Source organism: Malurus melanocephalus, unplaced genomic scaffold (genome assembly GCF_030028575.1).
Source record: "Malurus melanocephalus ecotype Western Australia unplaced genomic scaffold, MMel_1.1 scaffold_29, whole genome shotgun sequence".
NCBI lineage: Eukaryota > Metazoa > Chordata > Aves > Passeriformes > Maluridae > Malurus > Malurus melanocephalus.
The window spans coordinates 2692884-2716221 of record NW_026623261.1 but is presented as its reverse complement, the minus strand read 5'-3'; the positions used below and the strand labels follow the sequence as shown (position 1 = coordinate 2716221).

General features: G+C 36.2%; 1 protein-coding gene across 1 annotated transcript in view; it reads right to left on the bottom strand.

Annotated features, from left to right (window-relative positions):
• TRDN (triadin) overlaps positions 1 to 23338 on the bottom strand; it is a 250735-nt gene that overhangs the window by 14719 nt on the left and 212678 nt on the right. The window contains 6 exon segments of the mRNA XM_057363578.1: positions 766 to 814; positions 1037 to 1072; positions 2132 to 2158; positions 6981 to 7037; positions 8688 to 8705; positions 14010 to 14057. Of these exon segments, the coding sequence (XP_057219561.1) occupies positions 766 to 814; positions 1037 to 1072; positions 2132 to 2158; positions 6981 to 7037; positions 8688 to 8705; positions 14010 to 14057 (235 nt within the window).

The window sequence follows — 23338 nt, the reverse complement described above, 5'->3', positions numbered from 1 at the left end:
CATTTAAAGAGAGAAATTTTCCATCCAGTAAAGCCACATAAGCAAACTGCCTCTAGATAGTAGTTTAGTGAACTTTCATCACTGTCACTGTTACCCTTTGATGATTTCAATATAGAAATTTTACATGCAAGTCACTGGATTTAACCAACGTAGAAAAGATATTTATGCCTTCAATCACTTAATAAAGTAGTGTAATTTATGGCTGTTAATTATCTTTAGCAGTATAGCAGAAACCATTCCCCCATTTGCATATTACTGTGAGGAAACAGTCAAGGTGGTGCTGTGTCCAAGAGGTTGGAGAGAATGTGGGTGATCGTGAAGTCTGTTTTGTGCAGACAAAAAATTCTTCTTGTTATCAGTGCAGCTATTTTACAGCATGAAGCTGGTGACCTAAGGCATCACACAAGCTGAGGAGATGAACTTTGCACTGCCTCGGTAGGGAGCACAAGAGCAGGCTGAGTGGGGACTGCTAATCCTCGGCTCCAGAGCCAGGGGCAGAACAGGTCAGAGCTGTGCCAGCCAGGGAGGGTCACAGGCAGGGCAGCTYTGCAGCCAGATTGGGTGTGCTGATGTAATCCTTGATACTCATATGCAAAGGAGGCACCAGACATTCAATTACTGGGGATTTATGTACAATTTCATCATTTTGGCATGCTTGCATAAATGTGGAAAGACTAACAGAGCTCCTCTTTCCAATCTCATAAAAGCTCCCAAACCTGAATGTTTRCATTTTTATTGCTGTTTGCAGAGGTTTTCATCCCTTTATTACCTTTAGTTTTTTCATATTTCAGCTGTTTCTTCTCAGTTGTTTTTTCTACAAAGAAAAAGTAGCACAGTTAGTTTGGTATACTGACTGCTGAATAGATTTTACCTAGAATTTTCAAGTAAAATCCTTTGAGAATTAACACAAGTATTTTAGGGGTTGCTTCAAACAATATATACAAATTTGCAGTCATGCTATTCTTATTGTGACAATCTCGTGCTATTTTTATTGTGATCTTCTACATATATATGAACACATGGATTAAATTCCTACCTTCTTTTTCCTTAGTTGCCTTTGGTTTTTTTGTGGCTGGAAAGAATTGCAAGGAAATAACATTAAGTGACAGGCATCAGAAATACAGGGCTTTTACAATAAGTACATTGTGCAAAGATTCTCTGCCTGGTAATTTCCCTGGAAGAATTACGGTGGTAAATGTGTCTCACAATGTCTATAATATGCAACAGAGCCTGCTACCCTTAGTGGCAGCAGCAGTTTTTGGCTTTATACAGAGTTGTTGGAAATCATTTGAATATTACTGGTTGCAGAGTAGTTCAGAAAATGCTGATAAAGACTTTAAGCACTTGAGTTCTGTAATTTCCTAACTACTGCCAGATGAATCTATTTATTTGTGGCCAAGACACACTAGGGAAGGCCTCTGCCTATTGCTTGCTTCTTACTCTCTTTACCAGAGCTATCTCAAACATCTGAAAGAAATAAACAAACAAAAAGTCCCAGGATATGGAGCTAGATGGACCTTTAGAACTGCCAAATGTGACCATCCAGATGTCCTGCAGCAATAGATTGTGATTTATTTAGGTTTGGGTTTTTTTTGTTTTTTTTTTCCTAATCTACCTTCACTTAGAACATGTGCTTCTTTTTCTTTTGGGCATCCTTTGTCCCCAGCTGCAAATGCATTTGGTCTGTGACTCCATTCAACAAGGCAGATTGAAATTAAGCAAAGTGATCGCTTCAGGCATCTGAGCCCATTTCAGTATTCCCTGCTGACTACAGCACACAAATAGCTGGCTGCCTTCAAATTGTTCTTTTGCACTTCGTGACGTCCAGCCAGTCGTAGCAACACTTTCTTCAGTGTATTCTGGTGYGTGTGTAACCTGATTTACACCAGCTCTCTCGGTGAGGATCACCTGTGTCTAGCTCACCAAAACACTCTGCAGAAAGTGAATGGTGGAAATCTCATTTCCAGCTGGTCAGAAGCGCCTGTGGCAGAGACCTGCACAGTGCAGCACTGTCTGTTCACCCGCGTTGCTTTGTGTTATCACTGCTCCTTGCTGATGGGCAGCATGCATTAATCAATACTRTGATCATTAGTTCCTTCCATAAGGCACACCAGAAAAATGGAACACTTACCTGCTGTTGGCATTTCAGCTGTTGGCTCTCCAGGAAAATAACCAGTAATGAAGAGRAAGGGGGTGGGGAAGGGAAGGAAAAGAGCAAGAGTTTCAGAACCATGTTTTTTTTCAGGGTAAACAAACATTTAAATAGRTCTTCTCTTTCATCTGCTACTTTTACTGCTGGATATTAATTTACAAACAAATGTGCTTTAACAATGGGCGTGTACACAGAATTTCACACTGAGAGCTAAGAGTCTCACTCTTTGAAGTACTATAATCCAGCATGCAATGATTCCTGCAAATGCAAACACTACACCAATCAAAGCTTTCCAGCAAGCAAATATTTAATTTTTAAGCGTGCCTTCATGGTCATATCTGACTATGCTATTTTCCAAAAAATGTATGCAGTTTAATTCTTATCTCTCTTTTCTTATCATCCTCACATCCCAGCCAAAGTCTGAATACCTGTAGAGACTCCTGTCTTCTACACTGATAATTTGCCTTGCCTTTTATGAGTAAAATCTCTTGAGAGATTTTGACTACATCTTTGCACACCACCTAGCACAAAAGAAGCATATATTCCKGTTCTATTGTAATACCCATAAAAATTGATGAAAATTGCTCAAACCAATGGATAGAATTTCTCTGGTGTAAACCATCACCTCTCATTTTGAATCAAAGAAATTAAATAGTCATTTTGAGTCCAAGAAATTTTTACCCATCGCTACTTCATTAGTCCCAGTTTAATGTAAGAACACATTTTGAAAGAAAAAGAATGACCTCACTACCCAAGCAAAGCCTCTATTCCTTGAAATTAGAGCAGGACAAAAAAGCAATAAGATCACAAAATATTTCAGGGTATTCCTTTGATTGAGTTATCTCTGTACTTTCTTCCTGCTGAGTTTCAGCTTCAGATGAACATGAGCTCATACCAAGGTGAAAATGTTTCAGTCAATGCTTTTTCAACAGGAAGACTGAGCAATTAAACATCATTTTCCCAAACACATCCCAAGAAACTTTGGTCTTGGTCCATAAGGAGACCTGTAAATGTCAGTGCTCAAAGCTTTGGCACCACTGGCATTCAGCAAAGGCCAGTTTTGCTGCTATTAAATGCTAACATGCTAAAGTCCTTTCATATTTACCTTTTTGCTTATAATCTTGCTCATAGCTTCTGGAAGCAGATACATTACGGCGCTGTGACCCATGGAATAATTAATATGTTTTTTCATTTTTAGAAGAAAAAACAAAGATTGTTTCTGAGGCACTAAATGCAGGAAAAGGATTCATGCTCTCAACTCTTTATTGAGGGAGTGTTTCTCTGAGGGATCTGGATGGGTCCAGTTACATGCATGTTCCCTAATTTAGGATTAACTGATTTCCTTAGACAGTCAGGTATGGGAAGACTGTCGGGCTGACTRTTSACTGTTGGTTTGACCCTCTGTTGCRTGAAATGTAAAGGCCATTTCCTCTTCTCAAWGCATCAACAAACTTCTGCTTACTCTGAGAGCACCGGGAAACATATCACCCCTATCACAGGGCTTTCATTATAGAACTAAATGGGAATGTGTTTTGCCAGTTCTTAGGGGATTTTAAAAAATGACAGCCTACATATTCTTCCTCTTGATTGCAAACCGTAGTTTGGTATTCCTGACTGTATAAGATATGCCACTACTTTGTTTTCTGTTCAAGGTAATGTCTCACAATTTGTGAGTCTTTACTCAGCATGTAGGAAGTAAATTCTGTTTCATTACAAATTCAAGTTTGATATATGATCAATGGCTGTCAAAGACCAAAACAAAACTAGTGAAAGATAAGATGATTTACTAATTGCTTTTAAAATTCAGTGAGGGGCTGTTTGGTAGCCTGCCAGTTTAGATCACGGCAGCAAGTTACTACTATAAAATTGTCTGTGTTGTTAATTTGGGTAGTTTTCAAAATCAGCCGTGTCTCTTTGTTTATACTGCATTCACTTAATGATCAATCTCTTTACTAAAACCCCATTTGCTTTTGCAGTAAGACTGAACAAGATACAGTGTGTGAATTAATTCAGCCCAGGATAAATATATGAATTTATTTTACATTCTTACTAGACCTGAACTCCAAAATCAGTGGTTATTTTGAGTCCATTACTACAGCTCATACTGAATTACATGATAGCTATGTTCAGGTTAAGGCAARTATACTGCACCCATGGCTAAGAAATATATGAAGCAAATCTATAAAGACCTCTATAAATAAAGAAGGCAGTGATCCAACTAAGTGTTCTTCTTTAAGGTGAGAAAATAAATTTAAAATAGATAGCTCTAGTGTTTAAAATCTTAAGTTAAACCTATTCAAGGATAGTTTGCTTAAAATGGGCAGTGTATATAGAATTGCTTTTGCAAATGACCATAGGTCTGCTTGAAACTATTTTTCTTTATTTTTCTTTTTTTTTTTTCTTTTCTTTTTCTAAAGGCACTGTTAACCTTTATAATCATTTCAAACAGCAGAATATAAGCTCAAGGATGTTGTACAACCATCCTTCTGCAAAGGTCAAGGGAAAATATCTTGGCTATTCCTTGTATTCACAATATACGAGGTTAATATTGCTCTTGATATAAAAGCATTGTAGACAGTGAATTTGGGTTAAAATGATCCTTATTTCAGAAAGTATGARGAAATAGTCACTTAAATCTCTGGTGGTCCTCTAACAGTAGTGAGTGCCATCACCAGTGTCTCAGACAAATGAGTGCAGAAGACACCAAATGTCAGTAAACAGATCCAGTGAAAAAAAGACTTAACAAAACTGAACAATGGAATCAAATAGAGCAATTTTTTTTCTTCAAATACTAGCAAAAATGGAAATAAACCCATGGATAGCTTCACAGGAAATAATAATTTTGCAATKATAACTCAAAAACTGAACACTGCAGTTTAGGGCTGTGGGAGACCCTTCAGTGTAGGCACATTTCAGATTCCATGTGCTCACAGTTTGCCCCTGGGGTTCAGAGGAACATTGTGTTTCCCATAGGTGTTTAAGAGCAGGTATTCATCTTCTGTAACTTKAAGCACCTAACACTGGTGACTAGTTTAGGAAACTTAAGGGAATCAGGTTGCCTTGTCTCATTGTCAGCTTACTTTATCAGAATAATACATGGTTTGGTCTTGATGTGCCAGGCAAAGCACCAAAAAGAAAACATAGATCCTGTGCTAAAGAGGCAAAACCAAATTCAKCTGTGAAGGTCCATGCTTCAGCATTTTCACAATTCAGCGTGTGCAGGGTAAACACTGTCCTGATTCTTGTCAGGACAGATTTGCAATATGTAATGTGCAATGACTTTCCACAATTAGCATAGATCCCAGTCTTTATCTGCTCAGAAGTCTTAAAAATGACCTTAAAAAAGACATTATCCAAAGACTTTTTTTTGCTAGTTTTTGCAATGTGACAAATTCTCCTTGAATCCTCCTTAAATCTAATCTAAATTAGAAACATTCCTTTCTCTTCTTTAATTTAATTTAAGTTTTTTATTAAAAAAAGCTTTTATTGGAACAAGGCCAGCAACGTGCTTAGTGAATTAATGATGTAAGTAATTTCCAAATGGTAAAAGGAGCTAGGAAAAGGTTATCTAATTCAGTTGTGCTACATGCTATTTGCTTATTTTCAATAAACAATGTATTTGAATATATATAAATTATACATCTACACTCATCTAAACTCATCTGAATTACAGTTTTGCTGTAATTTACTTTATTTTCTAGGAAGTAAAAATTGCAAACAGAGTGTGCAGGTTGCAGCCTCACAATGTTACATTATAAATGTGCTTGGTTTTGCTGTGTTCAGCTGTTAGCAAGCAGACAGAATACAAGAGTATCTGTAGGATAAGCAAGAAAATAGCATCTCTAACATGACAAAATTGCAAAAATGCAAATTGAGACAACATGCATCTTAAAAGAAGGTTTCTATTCCATAAGAAATAAGTCCTGACACCTACTTGCAGTGTTTTTTGGTTTGACTGCAAAGTAAAAGGAGAAAAGAAAAATGGTCAAAACAGTCAGGTTCAGCATAATATTGTTGTGGCAGAGAATGTCTTTGTTTGTTCTATATGTTTTCTGCATATCAAAACAAAATTTTTAGTAATCTCACAGCAATTCATAATAATCTAAAATCAATAATATTTGTAGGGTTGTTCTGATTACAGATGATAATTGTTTTGCTATAGTCAAGGATGACTAATATCAACAATAAAAATTTTAATTCTTTCCTTATTTCCTTTCAGGAAGAAGCATGGAGAAAATATTTTTTTAAACCCATGATGATAGTCCACAGTGAAACTGAACAATGCTCTTTCCTATACCAGCAGCAATTTTTCTCTGTCTTGTACAAGCGAGTCTATGCATGAGTTATGATATCAGAGACATTCACCACAGGTGATGAATAGAGCCAGATCAAGGTCTGAATAATGTATCACATGATATCTACAATGGATGAAAATTAAACTATTGCTCATTCTGAGAGGYTAACTCATACAGGAAGACTGTGAAATACAAATAAAAGGCACAAATAACAAAATGAAATCATTTAAAGTAAGCAATTTCAGAAAGAAGTTCAAATTTTTTGCTGCCATATGCTTTTGACATCAATGGAATTACAGAAGCAGAAATTTGACCTTTGATATATTCATATGTCTATATCTTGAAACRAAGATCAGCATTACAAGTACGTATTGTGCTATTTAGTTGTGGGTATGACATGCCAGGGCCATTCTTTATATCAAAATAGACCACAGAGACACAGTTTTGACATTTGTCATAAGCAATTGCATTTCAGTACTTATTTCAAAAACATTTTCAAAARTAATGAATACATAAAATGCAGGAGTGCTTACCTGGTTTTGTAAGAGGAACATCTTTTACATTTTTTTCATGTCTGACTGCTTCATGCTCTAGGTACAATAAAACAGCATAACAAAATTGCTATATTGTTTCTAAGTTACATTTTTTAAGGGTTTTTTGTTTGTTTTGCTTTGTGGGTTTTTTTTGTTGGTTTTGGTTTATTTATTTTTTTTAAGTAAGAAGGATTTCATGTATGTTTTTCATGATTAAACATTCAGTTTCTCTTGTTTCATGCTGTTATTTTGAAAAGGAAACCCACAGGTGAATGCCTATTAACAAATTATTCACTGACGATCTGCCACAAAACAGCAAAGTTCATTAGTACGGCACATAGCTCCACACATATAGCTACTATTAATGTTACTCAGAGTCATGCATGTATCTTAAGGATGAAGTAAGTTAATGAAGTGTCCTCTAATTTCTTAAATGTAATTTTAATMTATTTTCCATTTTTATTGTTTGAAAGAAGAATATAGAGTAAACTCAGCAACCATTCACTTGGCCTTTGTTCTTGATTAAGATATCCTTGAGCTCATTTCCAAAGCCTTGAACACATCCGATTACATTTATATTTATTCATTATATATGAATAAATTATATTTAGGTGTGGAAAATACATTTCATCTCCACATGCTCCCTTCCCCTGCCCCTCCTCCCATCCTTGTACTTAATAATTATTACTGAATAAAAAAATATAATTCATGTTACATTGATGGAAAGAGAAAAGATGAAAAAGCTTGGGGATTTTTCAAACAAGTTTAGCAAATAAAACTCAGACTTAGAAAGAAACCCAGCCCATAGATCTCATAGCCCAGTAGCAGCTACGCAGTGGAAACTGGGTCCAAATACATTTCAGGGCTGAGGAATCAATGGACAGTTCTGCTGTTTCCAGGTGATGTCTCCCACAGCTTAAGGACTGTTCATCACTTTCCTTTTGAGCAATGTGTAAAGTGGAAAGTGTTGAAAATGTTAACGGTCTCTGAAAAAAGGTCAATATGCCTCAGAGTTACTGCTACTTAGATGAATAATTGAACTCCTAGTAACTATGATTTCGGGTGAAGAAACAAGTTGAGAAATGCTAAGATGAAGACATCACAGGGAATTTCAGATGGGAAACAACATTATGAAGCATGAATGAAAACTTAGGTCAGTGAAGAGTCATATGTTTGCCGTATCTGGACTTCTTTTGATCATTAAATTATCTGGGGAATTTATTACTTTACATTCTGAAGCTATTAAAGATATAGCAAATCAACAAGCAGCCTGTATGGTAAGTTAAATTATGGAATTTTTCTTGAGTTTTTTTTGACTGAGAAGAATTCAGGACACAGTTATATCAAAATAAATTTTATTTATCTCTTTAAATTAGCAGGAGTATTTACTTAAACAAAGTAAGTGTCAGTAATGATTTAAAAAAAAATTGTAACTCCTATAAATTTTTATTGTTAGGATTTTGATATGGGAAGCATAGAATGAATTCACTCTTGCACTGAAGCAATTATGTCAAATGGACTTCTAAATAGCAATGACAAGACAGGATGYTAAATGAAAGACATGGAAGACATGATGATAAAGACACTATAAGATTAAGCAAAACTAGAAACTGCCAAGGACGGGTTTCCATACATAAATGTGAAAAAAAGACACACATATCCAGGTATTTTACAGAAATTTTTCTGATTAAGGTAAGAATCACATACTTGCTGGTTTTGCCTGGGCTAAAGAAGACAAAAGAGGTTAAATTGTAATAGATAGAGAAGAGAAAATATACTTTTTTCCCTTTCTTCTTAACATTCAAATCTTCCATGGCAGTCAGTTCTCTCTTGTTCTTAGCTTCCCCTACTTGTACAAGGATGCATAGCAATCAAATCCCTAAAGTCCTGATAGCTTTGTGTTGACTGCCAGTGATGAGGGGAATGTTCTAATTCYTTGGCTGACTCTTCACAGCTTCTAGAACACTCATTATTACCTGATTTTTTTTTCCTGCCAGCATTACATTACAAAAACTATAAATTCTAAATCACAGATAAGACCCAAAGATTTAGAATTTAGTCCCAAAAATATTTTCTCTGTGAGATAAGATTGATCCAAAGTCCTAATCCATCTGGCGATTTATCCTCATGTTCAGGATCCTTTCAGARATCTGATTTACTGCTCTACCCCATTTCATTAGCCCAGCTCTGGTTAATGAGAAGCCTGAGCAAGAAATTAAGGAGCTGAAAGGTCTTGACCTTTGGAATTGGAAAGACAATTCTTAGCAGAACAGTATCTGCAATTGACTCTCTGCTGGTTTTGCTCCAAATGTTACCAGTTACGTATTTCAAAATACTGTAAAAAATTATTGCAATGCAAATGTATAACACTAGGTGAGTGCTCACTAGTGTTTAACACCCCCTGCCCCCTCCATAAATCAGGAGACAATCATTTATTCTTACCTGACTTCTCAGTGGGAGTTATCTTTTGTTTAATTTTCTCTTCTGTATGGTGAAAGCAGCATTAAAATCACAGCGTGTTAGCATAGGTGCGAGTAATTGGAAAAATATTTCTATAGGTGATATTATGCATATGGTTCACAATGACAAAATCAACAGATGTCTTTAGCATCGCTATCCTATTGTAGCACTGTAAAACAGCATGCTTGCATTATGAGTTCTGACTGCCTGGGGAGATCATACTCCATGCAGAAAGAAAATTACTGGCTGAACGTGTCAACTGCTGGAAAACAGCCTCACCCCCTTCGGCGCCTTTCAGGCAGGCACTCAGGTGGAAACCWTCCTATTCCTGCATCCATTAGGCCTTTGCCAACATCACCTTCCTGAGTGTCTAAACCCGACAGTTGTGGTATTAACACTAAGAACTCCTGTTTATGCAAGGCACCACCTGTGTCCGCACTCTGAAGATGAAAAGGGTGTGGAGACTCCCAAGCACGTAATAGCTCATGGAAGGACACATGGGACAGTCTGAATGCCAGTCTGCACCATCTGCTGCTGGACAAGCCTACCTAGATGGATATCTATCACAAAAACCTTGGAGCAGCCCTGAACTTCTGCTAATCTCATGGGAAAAGCTRTCCATGTCCCCATGCTCTCAAGCTGTGGATTTGCCCAGCACAATTCTCAGATTATGTGGACCCATGATGACATCAGACACCAGACCTGAGCTACCTCTTCTACAAGTAAGCTGGTGGATGACAGTTTCTAATCAAATCTTCCCTATGACCCAGTCAGGTAGAAACTGTGATGCTTATATTCAGATTTCTACTCTGCTCAGTTTGGTTGGTTTTAAATTCACCCTAYGTCATCCTTGTGTAGCTCTACTCCATTTTGACTCTTCTTCCATAACTGAATTCAAGCCTCTCCCCTAACATTTCAACATTCACAAACATTACTAAATTCTTCCTAAATATGCTCAAGACACATTCAAATTTTATTTGCCCTTCCTCTTGCTGAAAGAAATTTGCATCCACATGCCTCTGTCCCCTTCCTGTYCCCTAAGACCTCTAGAAGGTGTCAGATTGAAGATGACAATGGCTGGATGGAGATCAGGTTGGGCAGATATGTCTTTGTCCCCTTGTCTTTTTTGTTTGATCTGTTTCTGAAAGAAAATCCATACTGATGGGGTCAAATATAAGCAGGGAAAAAGCTCTATGGTTACTGATATTTTCTAGTGTTTGGAAATTAAATATAGCTCTGCATTCCTATGCTTTTCAGTTGTTGTCTGGTAGGCGGCAATTTAATTTCTCTTAATTTTTATTAAGTTTAGGGCTTTTTTATCCCCCTTATTCAGCTATTGTTATTATCAGCTTCTTATGAAAGCAGTGAATTAAAAATCTCATCTCCATATTTTGAATGCTGGTGAAGCTGGAAATGTTTTTATAGCTCAGCCAACTGCTTGAAGGTGCAATTTATTGAACGTATCTTTTTTATTTTTTTCGTGCTGTTAGAAGAGCTTTAACATATAATAGTGCATTTCYCCAGTTTAGATTAGGACATTAAGCTTTCTATGTACCAACACAGAAAAAACCCACAGCCTGCTGATTTTGAACAAAGGCCCTTTAACATACACTGGATTAATGATAAGAAAAAAAATCAAAAGGTTTCTCTTTCTTTGGATATCATCCCAACACTTTTGAACACTAAATAAGATATTTTTCCTTTTCCTGATTCTGTTGAGAATGTACAGCAATGCTTTTTTTTCTGTAACTCTAATAAAATAAGTCTGTGAGGAAATAAGTAAGGAAATAAGTGGATGAYATTTGTGAATTTTTGAGTGGATGACAGACCCATTTGAAAGCAGGGGCAGTATTTCTTCTCAAAATGATTTTATTCTTGGAAACAGAGCATCTTGGACAGGCCTGTGGATTTGTATTCATCTGGGAATGAATACAGTAATTCTTTGGTATTYATTCACCTGCCTATTCTGCAACCTACCCACACAGCAAATATAGATCTGCTGATTCCACGGGAGAACATCCTGGTGCATTCCCTGGCAGATCTCCAGGTGGCGGCTGTGTGGCTTTTACTCTGAATTTTTAGCCATTGTCTGTAGCCAGAAGAAAAACTGAAGTAATAGGATATCCAGACTTAAAGAGAACACTCTGTATAAGGAATACACTTCAAGACATCAGGAAGCTTCACAAAATAATTCTGTTCACCCCATTTAGTGTGAYGTAAAGCAGAGAAAAACTTGTGATGAGGATAATACTTCTTATTTTGTCAAGAACAGAAGTCATATTTCTAATTCTTCATGTATTTTTTGTTTACCATRTCATGAGGAGTCTTGCAAATTAAAATATAAACAATTTTGAGAACTTCATAAAGCTATAAAGAGTCCAAAATAAATGTTATGAATATTAAAAAAAAAAAAAATCCCGATTTTGCTCTAATTTTGAGTAAGACCATAGTTTAAAGTTCTAAAATCTTTCATTGGAGAGAATTTATTTGCTCTGCAGAGCCCCAGTTTTACAGACTACAACATTAATATTAATTTTTTCCCTGATGTACCTAATTTAAATGGAAAAAAATACGGCTGTAAACATTTCTCTGTGTATTGCAGGCAGTTTCAGCAGAATTACATCAGGAATGAATTCCCTTGCTCTACTTGCTTTCACTGACATACACAAAACACTCTCTAATTTAAACATTTCCCTACAGGATCAATATATTTTCTGAAATTCTTTGGTATCTCAGTCATATGATAATTCTAAGTCTGATGCATAGGAAGGGAGGCATAGAAAAAAATGGTTTGAATCTGCACTGAATCAAGATGAAAAAAGAGGCCACTGTTTTGTACAGAATGAAGCTTTTATAATTCAAGCTGCTAACTCAAGAGCTCTCCTTGGCACACAGCAGGCAGAAGCACTATTACCACCAGTGCCTGCAGATTAATACTTCCAGCCATCAAGTGAAACTCAAAACAGCCACTGTTCTCCAAAGCAAGCATTAATCACCTGAGGATAGAGTTTTTATGCTAAAGGAAACTTAGCAAGCATTTCTCTATCCTTCTTCATTTATTTATTTATTTATTTATTTATTTATTTATTTATTTATTTATTTATTTATTTATTTTAATTCAAGCGCCTAAATTCCAATGGCTTTGGGTCTGGAATATACTGTATTATACTTGAGTAAAATCCTAATCACTCCAGTGTACTGGCTTGTGACACGATGCTGTCTTTGAGAATGCTTTGCCAAGGAAATTTATTTTCCTGCTGCTGTATGGATGAGATTGGGCTAATTGTGTAGCAGGACTGATTTCACTTAGCAGGAAAGGTGAGTGCTCGAGCCACCTGTCCAGGCAACCCACTTTCTGGCCACCACTGTGGTCACCAAGCTTGGCTTCCTCACTAGAACATTCCTGCCTCAGCTGAACCCACCTGCTGGCTGAAGCATTCTGCTGGCTGTTTGTACAAAAATAGTGATCAACAAGTTAAATAAAAAGCTCAGCCTATGTGTACTTGAAGGATAAAGTGAAGGATAAAATTTTGCTCTGTTGACTCAAAACCAATACGTCTTCACTAAATCAGCTACTCAAAGCTTCCAGGAAACCTCAAATGGTCTATGAAAATACTTAAGTTACAAGGTAGAAATTGTACATTATAAAAATGAATGAGAAAAATACTAAATACATAGGAGAAATTGACTTAAAAATTAAGGAAAAAAATGTAACGAAATTAAGTCTGCTTGCTTRTCATTGAACACATAAGGCTCAAAACATTTATTCAATCACTTATTCATGAGCACTTAATTTCAATGCAAAGTTCAAACAGCAGCACTGCCAGGAAAGGTCAATGGGATGTTGATACTTGATTTCCAGTGCCCACTGTTTCTGCTAAAAGCACTCAGGAGTGATGCAAACTGAGCATCAATAGCTGAGCTGTCAGTGAGGTTACGCTCTTAGCCTTGTTAATTCACACCAGACATGAGCGTGGATCCTTGAGTGTTTTCCTTCTCARAAGATATGATGAGGCACAGAGCTCTGATTTGAAAGAGGTCCCCTTGTCCTGCTCACTGCAATGAGTTGTTCTTACTTACAGTTTACCTGAGCACATAGTCARTCCAGGATTAGTATTGCTCTTTTTAGTTCAGCTCCCGTTCTTCYGAGATTCAGGAACTGGAGGCTGCCTCTGCACAGGCTGCTCAGTGAGATTGTAGCTTCTCCTTTTTTGGGGCACCACACTCACTTCATGTAATAATTAGTTTACTGAAAAGGTTGAGAAGGGTTAATTCCCAGTACAGCTGTTTGATGTACTGGAAGGCAATAAAGAACCCCTTCCTCAAACTCTGGATAATGAGTTTTGCTAATGCTTTTTACTACACCAGTGAGAAAAAATCACAAGAACAGTTGAAAACTGTGACAGCCGAACCCTTTTAGTAAAAATTTCACCCTTGAACACTGAAATGACCAACGGCACAAAACAAAAAACCTATTCCTAGCTCACAGGAGTCTCCAAGTTTTGCAGACCACACATGTCCTTATGAAGTGGAGCTGGGAGTAACTGGAGGTCACTTTACCAAACCTACCTGGYTTAGTCTGAGAGGCAACTTTTTCACGTTTAACACGTTCATGCTCTGCAAAAAAGAACCCCCATATTAGAAAGCTTTTTAATGTTTAGAAGATTTTAAAAAAATAAAAGATTCTCAGTATGATTTTAAAAGATGACTTTGCAATACATATTTTCCACTAGACTTCAGAATTTTTTGATAAGTATATTTCTCAAGGAAAAGTGTTTCACTATTTTTTCCCTATAAAATTAAATCATAAAAATACTTTTAAAACTCTTTAATGGTTTAATTATTTTCTGTGGATTTTTGGAAATATCATAGGATTTCTAAAAWTATGAATTGGTTCCACTATTAATTGTGATTGCTATCACTGTCCTATAAAGAAAAATTATTCTTGATGTTTAATATAGGACTGATGGTAGTTTTTATTACAACAGAAGCRGGATTTTATTTTAAAGAATGACAAATAAATGGTCAGTATCCTAYATAAAAGAAAAAAACTAAAACTTTCCATGTTTCTCTGTGTCCCGGATTTGGAGGGACTATAGATATAATTTTCTTCATGTTAGCTAGTACGGGGAGCCCATAAACTTATTGTGAACCMCTAGCTATAATGGATATTCTGTTTTATAGTATAATCTGTATGCAATTTTGTGCTAATTAAAAACAGTGTGCTATCCAAATCCCAACATTATGGGACAGAAAAAAAAAGAAATGTCATTTCAGAAGAATGTTAAATATATGTTAAATTCTGATTTGCAGCTCCAATGTCAAGAGGTGAGCACTATAGCACACTAAAAAATTAATCTCTAAAACTTGAACCAGAGGACTGGCCAGAGCATTGCACAGATCCTTCCTCATCTGTGACCACCTTGATTGTTTCCCAGTACAAAGCTGCCATGGACAAAAAAAGGCATAGGGGGGTCTCAGCTGAATTGGAAAGTGGTTTCCATGCAAGCTGGCACCTGTGAAACACACCTGGTCCTGCATTAAAGAGTGAATCATTGAAAACCAGTTTCATAAGTCACAATGTTGTGTGAGTTTGTGCTGATGAATCCTATCTTAAGCTGCTAAAACKTTGTAAAAATAAAGAAATACCTTCCTTTTGAAAGTTAAAATAACAATATTCAATATCGGCTTGATACTTACTGTGTTCATGAGGGTTCTCTGAGGTAGCTAGAATTAAACAAAAAAGGTGTATTTTAATATTTTTGTAACTGTGATGCAGAACTTAATACATTTCTTAATCACATTTTAGAACATAGCRTTTCAGTGAAGTCTGTATTGAAGCATGCAACTGTTACTTTGTCATACACTGTCCCCCCAGACACATAAATGGGATACGTGGCTAAGGAGCACTGGCACCTAAATTCCTCATTTAGCCAAAATTTGGTGCAAATAACCCTGGAAGGCTCTGCACCTCTTCACTGGTCCGGGTCACCCTCACAAATGCCAACCATATACCAAACCTARAGAAAATACCTTGCTAAGTTTGGTACTCACTTCAGTGCCCACTGAGAGACAGGGCATGCTCAGACCATAAAGTTTCTACTAGACAAAGATAGAATAATAATTCTAGCTCGAGGGAAGAAACAACTCCTAGGGCAGTCTAAACATGAGAGTTTCTGACAATTGCACCTGCTCTATGAAGTCAATGAATTTCAGATGGATTCAGGTATACTCCCAAAAGCAGAAAGCCATATTTGAAAATGTTCATTAACTTAATTAAGCCATTTCTAAAGGATTTGTGCTGCAATTTCTAAACTTTATGCCATTTAATTTTCTATATTTTTCCAGTAAAAAGAAAGCCAGATCAGATAAAACTGAAAACCAAGTTAATACTTTCCACGGATGTTAAGACAACAATGTGGAACATTCCTCGGGTAAAGAGAGAGCTCAGCAGCTGTACCCAATGTTATTATTGGTTCCACAGAATGAAGGGAAATGTCAAGACCCAGCCCTCCAGCTGGATTTTTCTTGCTGACTTTTGCTGTGCAGCTGTTGTTTTCAAGAGAAAAAAGGCTCTACCACCTGCATGTCTTCTGTGTGTGAGAGAATAATCCCACAGGGAGATGCAGCWGGGCAGGGGATGAGCTGCCTTTGCAGCCCCAGCAGCACAAGCAATAAAACCACTGCTGTGAGCTCCCAGGCTGATTCACTGAGCTCCTGAACTCCCCAAAAMCCACTTGGGACAAAAACTGCTGTGCATGTGGGTTTCTCTTTCAATTGTTTTCCCTGCAGGATAAAATCACCCCCATTTTATATACAGTCTCTGATCCAAGTTGTTGTGCATTTAAATAGACAGAAACTGGAGATGGTGTACAGAACAAAGTGAAGAAAAATACCAGAACATTTTTGTGGATAACAAAGTCTAAAGATACCAAGCAAATGTATATGCTGCCTTCTAACTGAGAAATCAGAAATAAGAAACATCAGGAAAAGAAAGCTCCTATGACAAAGCCCCATTTGTTTTTTTAAATGGGTCTAAGAAAATATTTTTGTAAATTTAGGCTCATATAACACCTTGAAACCAACCAAAGAGTAGTTCTCTAACTATCATAAGCTGAGGCAAATTCTATTGCAATTGCATTTTCATGAAATATGTCAGGCATTTGCAGAAATTATTTTTTGTTGTGTCAAAAGACAAAGTGAGGCATGCTCAGGGAATTATGAATTTCAATTTGCAAAAAGGAATTTCACAGCAGATATTTAAATAAAATCAGAAGTTCAGGGGCTGGTATAATGACTTACATAACTATTACAGAATATTGTGTCATGCAACACCTTCAGTAATCACCCAAAATAGTCARRGCTAGGCCACATATGAACAGTATTAATTTAGAGACTCTTTACAGACACCACTTAATGAAGTTTACAATTCAAAAGCAAGCTTTTGTAATAATGTCCTTATCTAAGATCTGTGTAAAATCAAAACAAAACAATTACTCCTTAACTTTCCAGTGAAGCCAGTAAAGATATTTCCCTTTTTATGCTGGTAAATATGTCACACAAAATATCCAAAACAATAGGAATGCAGCTATAGTCTGCTCCCCAAAGCTTGTGAAGGTATCTCTGTTGTCCTTGTCCAGGTTTTCTGCAGAGGCATTAATTAGACAAACCTGSATAATGTCAGTATCAAGACAGATTGAACACTGAGATCATTGTTATCTTTGCTTTGCCTAAAAATCCAGCTTTCTTATTTCTGGCTTAATACTCAGAGATATTTCTGCCAGATATTTCGATGAAATAATCAAGATATTCTACAGATAAAAGCCTCAATGGGATATGTTGTTTATTCTAAAATACATCTATTTTTTTTTCTATTAAAAACAAGCAAAAAAAACCCCCATCAAGGTGAAATTTTGAAATGGTATTTGGGCCATAAAAATAAATCTTTCTGTTTTGTTAACTGTGATTTCAGTCCATTTAGTATTAATGCTATCTTTCTTGTGTGTCATTATCTCATTAAAAAAGCAATTCAAATTACACAATAAGCAGAAAGTTAAGAAATGAAATCCCAAGACCATTAGATTTCTTTGGTAAAGTATCACAGTTTTCTCYGGTATGGGTACCCTGATTTTTACACTACTTAGCGAAAATGGCAAGATGATAAAAGCTAAATGTCAATAACCAAGTCAGACTCTGCAAAATGTTTGATGATAGATGTTATTTAGCCTGAAGGATGAGAAATGAAAGGCTGTGTTCTGAAGTTCTGGGAATCTCACACACTTCATGTAGTATCTTGCACTGAAAATGCAAACAAGCATTTTTTGGTTTGGCCACTGATGGACAGAGGGTGTTGGGCTAAAGGAACGCTTGGTCTCATTTCAAATAGTTCTGATGTCATTAGATAACAGGACTATCTATCGGGTAAACAAGTGCTTGTTGATCACAATGTTAGAAAATTCAGTCCTAAGCACTTTACCTTCATTTGTTTAACACTTAAACTCTACTAAAGGAGGAACAAGGTCAGATTTGAATCTAAGGAAAAAATTTGGTTTTTTCATGAAATACTTGAAGCCATATAAGGTCTGAACTACATCAATGAAATTATTTGGTTCTACTCTAAGCTAAATTTTGATTTTTTTTTTCTGCCATTCTAAATTTAACTTGGGAACTAGGCTTTGGAGGTATCTTGCTGTTTTTCATTTCACTTCAAATTTTCTTTGACTTGCCTGCTATTCTGAAGGCTGCAAGGCTATTAATTATATATGGCATATTTTTGTAAATTAGCTTCTGATATGGGTTCAGAAATRAAATCCTGCATTTTATTGAACCATAAATTGTTAAGGCTAAAAGCAGAATGTGATTTTTGATTATAACATGCCTATTTTCCATCTGGGTAACAGTTATTTGCCATTCAGACAGCAAATACATTTGTGAGTATGTACATTCTGTAAGAAAAGAATATGCTGTGCAGGAAATAAAAGCAATGCCAGAAGTACGTGTTTTAATAAAGAAAAACAGAATAATAATACATGCCCTAGGTGGGAAAAATGATTTCCAATTGGATAGGTATAAGTGTATTATAAATAAGTTACTTTCCATCGGACAAAGTAAGAGCCTGGTTTATTTTCCATTAAAAAGAGCACAAAGATTCTTTTCCATGTTTTGGAMTGAACATTGCATGAATACCCAAGGCACATAAGGATAATCTGTAACAACATTACAGGCCAAAAGAGAGATCCATATCAACAGATATCTTCAAATGGAATTCTCAAAATTTTGAAATGTATACCTTCCATTTTATACACCATGACAAAGGTAAAACCTTTGATTTCCCTATTTGAGTTCATTCTTCCTGAAAATGAACTTCAGACAAACTAATGATTTGTCCTTAAGACAAATTAATGAACATTCCTCCATCAAAATTTAACCTTCAAGAACTTAAGACATGGTATCATCCTGCATAATTTAAAGTAAGGAAGATAGTTTTGTTCTAGTTAGTGCAAGATGTTCAAACTCTGAAGCAACTGTATCATAAAGAAGTCAAGCAGAATGAAATATATTTCTTACATGTTTCAGATAAGTTCAAAAAAAATGGATTATTAAGATTTACCACTCTGTTAAAGGAGCAGTTCCCTAGATTTGTGAAGTTATTGGCTGTACTCTTTGTCAAAGGCGAAGTCAAATGTTAGCATAAATGTAGGTCAGCAGACCTGATCTCTCATATCTGCCTGTGTCTTACTCAAGTTCTTCTGTCTAGCTGGGAAGCTGGCAGACTGTGTTGAAAAGCCAAGTCTGCTGAGCATACGTCTAAAATAGTGACTCAAAAAAACAGATTTTGTCAGAAGAGTTCCTAAAAAGAGAATGGCTTCTGCTCATCCTGACCTCTGCTCTACGTTAAAAAGTTTCCTTGACAGTGTATGACCAGTAGTTACCCTGTCTGAGTCAAAGTAAAGAAAGCAGGAAGTGTGGTAGTAGCACAAAAAGGGGAATTTGATATTTGATTAAAATACTGCACATGCTGTGCAAGCCTTGTCCTTACAGGATCTCTTAATTCACTACATTTCTTTTACTTTTCTGGTTTGCTTTAAACCTAGCATTTCCCATGGTACTTGTCCAGGTTTCTAAACATTAAGGAAGTATTATCCCACATTAACATGACATGTATGAAGTGCTAAGTGATTAAGGCTGTCTGGAATGTTTGTAGGGAAGCAGAGAGCTTGAGCTTCCAGCTGKTGTTCTTACTCCAGTTCTTGGTGAAGGAATGCTCATCTGACCATGTGCATCTCCACAGAGTTCCTTGGATCACTCTGTCAGCAGTGGCTGAAGGATGATRATAGGATAAAGGGATAAGACAAACCCTCCCAAAATGCCATGGTTTGCCATTACCGTGAATAATTAACCACTGATATTAAAGCCTGTAATGTATTCACTTGCAACAGATTGATCTTCCTATTGCCACTTTCTACCAAAAAAAAAGCTGTCACGCTGCTCTCACAGTTCTTTCTGCCTTATTTTCATCGCTGGGGCAGCCTGGCCCAAGATATCTATCTGTTTTCCTAGAGTTATCATGTTTGTGTCCTTGGTGTTTGGTTTGCTTTATGCCTCAGGGCTGCATACTGAAAAACAAGCTGACTCTTGGTTTTGGAGGATTTTGTTGATGTTGTCTMGAACAACTTGTTTTTTAAGACCTATTTTTAACTGACAGTTCAAGACTACTTTATATAACAGGGAAAACCAAAAAGTAATAGARAGAGAGGAGGGAAGGGAGAAACTTTACCATGGTGTAAATATAATAGAAGTAGCAAAGAAGTACAGACATTTCCAACATTTTTAAATGAATTTTAATGAGAGGAATTGCTTCAACTTCAATCTGAGATGCATGCCTTTAGGAATCATCARTAATGTTCCCAATCTTTCTCTGTTCCCCAGTTTGTCATTTAAACAATAGAAATGCTCTGGGAAATGTAAGTTGTTGAAACAGCAGTCTTGCATGATAGCACTGAAAACTAATATMTTTAAAGTACTATAAGTCTTAAAATCCCAGGAGGACAAATCTTCCATCGACAGAGCTGGAAAGAATAAAATTTCAGTCAAATGTAGATGAGGTACATCTGCTGCATTAATGCATTTCATCTTTAGGCACGTGTGCTGAAAGACCTGAAGAGCTTCCTCTCAATACCATCCTCAGCTTCTGACGTTTTCATGTGCTGTTCCCTGAAATTGTGGGATGGGAACATACAGATGAGGGAGAGTATGCTAACAAGCTTTCACTTTTAGAAATATCAGTTTTACATTTGCATATAACGAAGGCAAAACACAGCGGAGCTTGGGCCGTCTTTATTGCAGCATGGATTATTGACTCACAAAGGGCCACTGARTGAAATCAGGCAGACTGAACTTTATGGGATGTTAGAATGAGTTTTTAGAATATAGATTTTAGTTCATGGAAAAAAATATTCATGAGTCTATATAAACAATCRAACCCAAAAGGAGCACTTCTTGCTAAAGTTAATAATCATTAACATTATCTGATGCCTGTTRTTGGTGAAAGCTTCCAAACTAACCCCCTGGGTCCAGATTCCATGCAAATAGTTAGAACAGGAACTTTTTAGTTGAGGTCCTTCTTATCGATGACTAGTTTTGTAAAAATGTAATAATGGCTGAAAATATATTTACATGTTATTAAATAAATGTGAAATAATAAATTAGAAAATGTTAAGATGACTATGGAAACCTAGAAAAGAAGAACTTTGGAGCAAAGATTTGTTGATATTGGGAGTGGAGAACAATAAAAATTAATTAAATTTTGAAAAAAATGGACTTTTTCCAGTGTGCTATTTAAATTGACATGATGATTAAAGCAGAGGGCTAATRACTAACTTCTAAAGGCGTAACAAACTGAGCCATCTTTGTTCCTCAWGAAATGCTGCTGATCACTGCTTTTGCTTTAATTACAACTTTGTAAAAGCACATTTCTGCAAATKATGTCTGCATAGATAAGAAAAAGAAAGGTAGATTGCCACTAGAACAACTATTCATTCTGGAATTGCATCTGAATAGAATACCTCTGAGCATTCATTTGCACACATCTTTGTGCAGAGCAATAAAGTAATAGTTTACCCCATGGGGARATTTTTAACCAATTAACCATGTGTTATGTGGATATGCAGGTGTTTAAGCACATTATGCTGATTGACAGGTGTGAGAGTTGCTGACACGATGCCAATATAAATGTGTTATACCTAACTTACAGCAACARCACAGGCCACCAATTACACAGAGCACTCCTTCTTCAGAAATCACAGCTGTTTCATGATCATTAAAACAGYATTTTAACTGGCTCCAGTTTTTGGTAGCAGGGGCTGAATAAATTACTGCTGTACTTTAAGGCAAGTAAGAATGATGAACACAAGTTGTAATCATAACTRCAATTGAAACCCTGTGCCAGGTCTGCCAATATGAATTATTTGGCAGGTTTGTTGTTACATGAGACATAAAAGAGTACAATCTCAATTTTACCTTGAACAGATCACAAAGTTGTAACAGGTGTCAAGGTTTTGGTTAAAACCTACTAAGAATAAAAGTGTGGGCAATTTTTTGAAATAACATGGAAGCAAGTTAGCAAGTTAGCAAGATGCAAGTTAGCATCATTACATGCTCTAATTATAAGTACACTGGGGTACTAGGTAGATAAACATGGAGCTTTYACCTTAATGTTAAAATGTCTAAATTAAATATTTTTATAAGATCCTCCATCTAAGTGCAATGAGAGTGCATATTCAATCAGTTATTAAGATCTACAAATGACTTGCTCCTTCTTCTCACGTCTCTTTCAGTGTCAGATTCTTAAGAGAGGGAAGGTTGTTAATTAAGAACAAACTGTCCTGATGTTCATTGACATCTGTTTTCTACTCTTGTTACTAATGCTAAACTTGTTCCCTGTTCTAGTTAAGTGAGAAATATAAGTATCTCCAGGGGCACAAGTAATTGCAGYCTGACACAGATACAAGCCAGATCAAACACTCTGCAGATGCTTATTTTTCTCCACTAGCCCTAAACTGAGACCAGGGTGAACAGTTTCAATGTAGATGCCTAACTTTAGACATCTAAATTTGCATGAGTTGAAGTTTTTAATGATCACATTAATATAACGAATTCAGTGAAAAGTCATGAACTTGTGACATTCATTCCTCTACACTCTTATATTGAGTGGGTACCTTAAAGAGTGTTTTTTGGTCATGTCTTATCCCAGCTGAAACATTTGTAGCATGGAAAGCACACGACCCTAGTCCCTCAAGTTCTATCCATCAGATGACAGAGGTTGTTCAGATCATTAAATCTCACATAACCCTATAAAATGGATTTAAATTATTTATACCCTTAAAATAGTTGAGATAAGGTAAACAGAGGTCAAGCAAATTACAGATAACTGATGCAGACTTTTCAGATAATTTTCCTTATTTAATACAAATTATCTGTTCAGCAATATTCCTTGAAAATGCTGGGGACTTGTTTCAGCATGGGAAATCAAAGCTCACCAGTGCATAGATAGTCATCTATTAAATTAAAAACATCTTTAGTCATGAGTGGATTTACATTGAAAACCATTTTGTCTGTAGTTTAAGAATCCCGTAAAGTGTTCTTCAGTAAAACCACTTTATTTAATTCTTAATCTGCGGCAGGATGCCAATGTTAACCACAGCCTGGAAGATCCTTCGGGCTCCATCTTGTGGCTATTTCAGTGATTGTTACTTCTTGAGAGAGATGTCTGCTTTCAGCGGGTCAAAAGAGCCCTGCTAGCTTCAAAAGCCTACAAGAATGTAGGTGTTTCTATTATTTTCACATATGTAATACATTTTTTGGGCCCTATTTTAAGAAAACGGTTTAAAAAATATTTA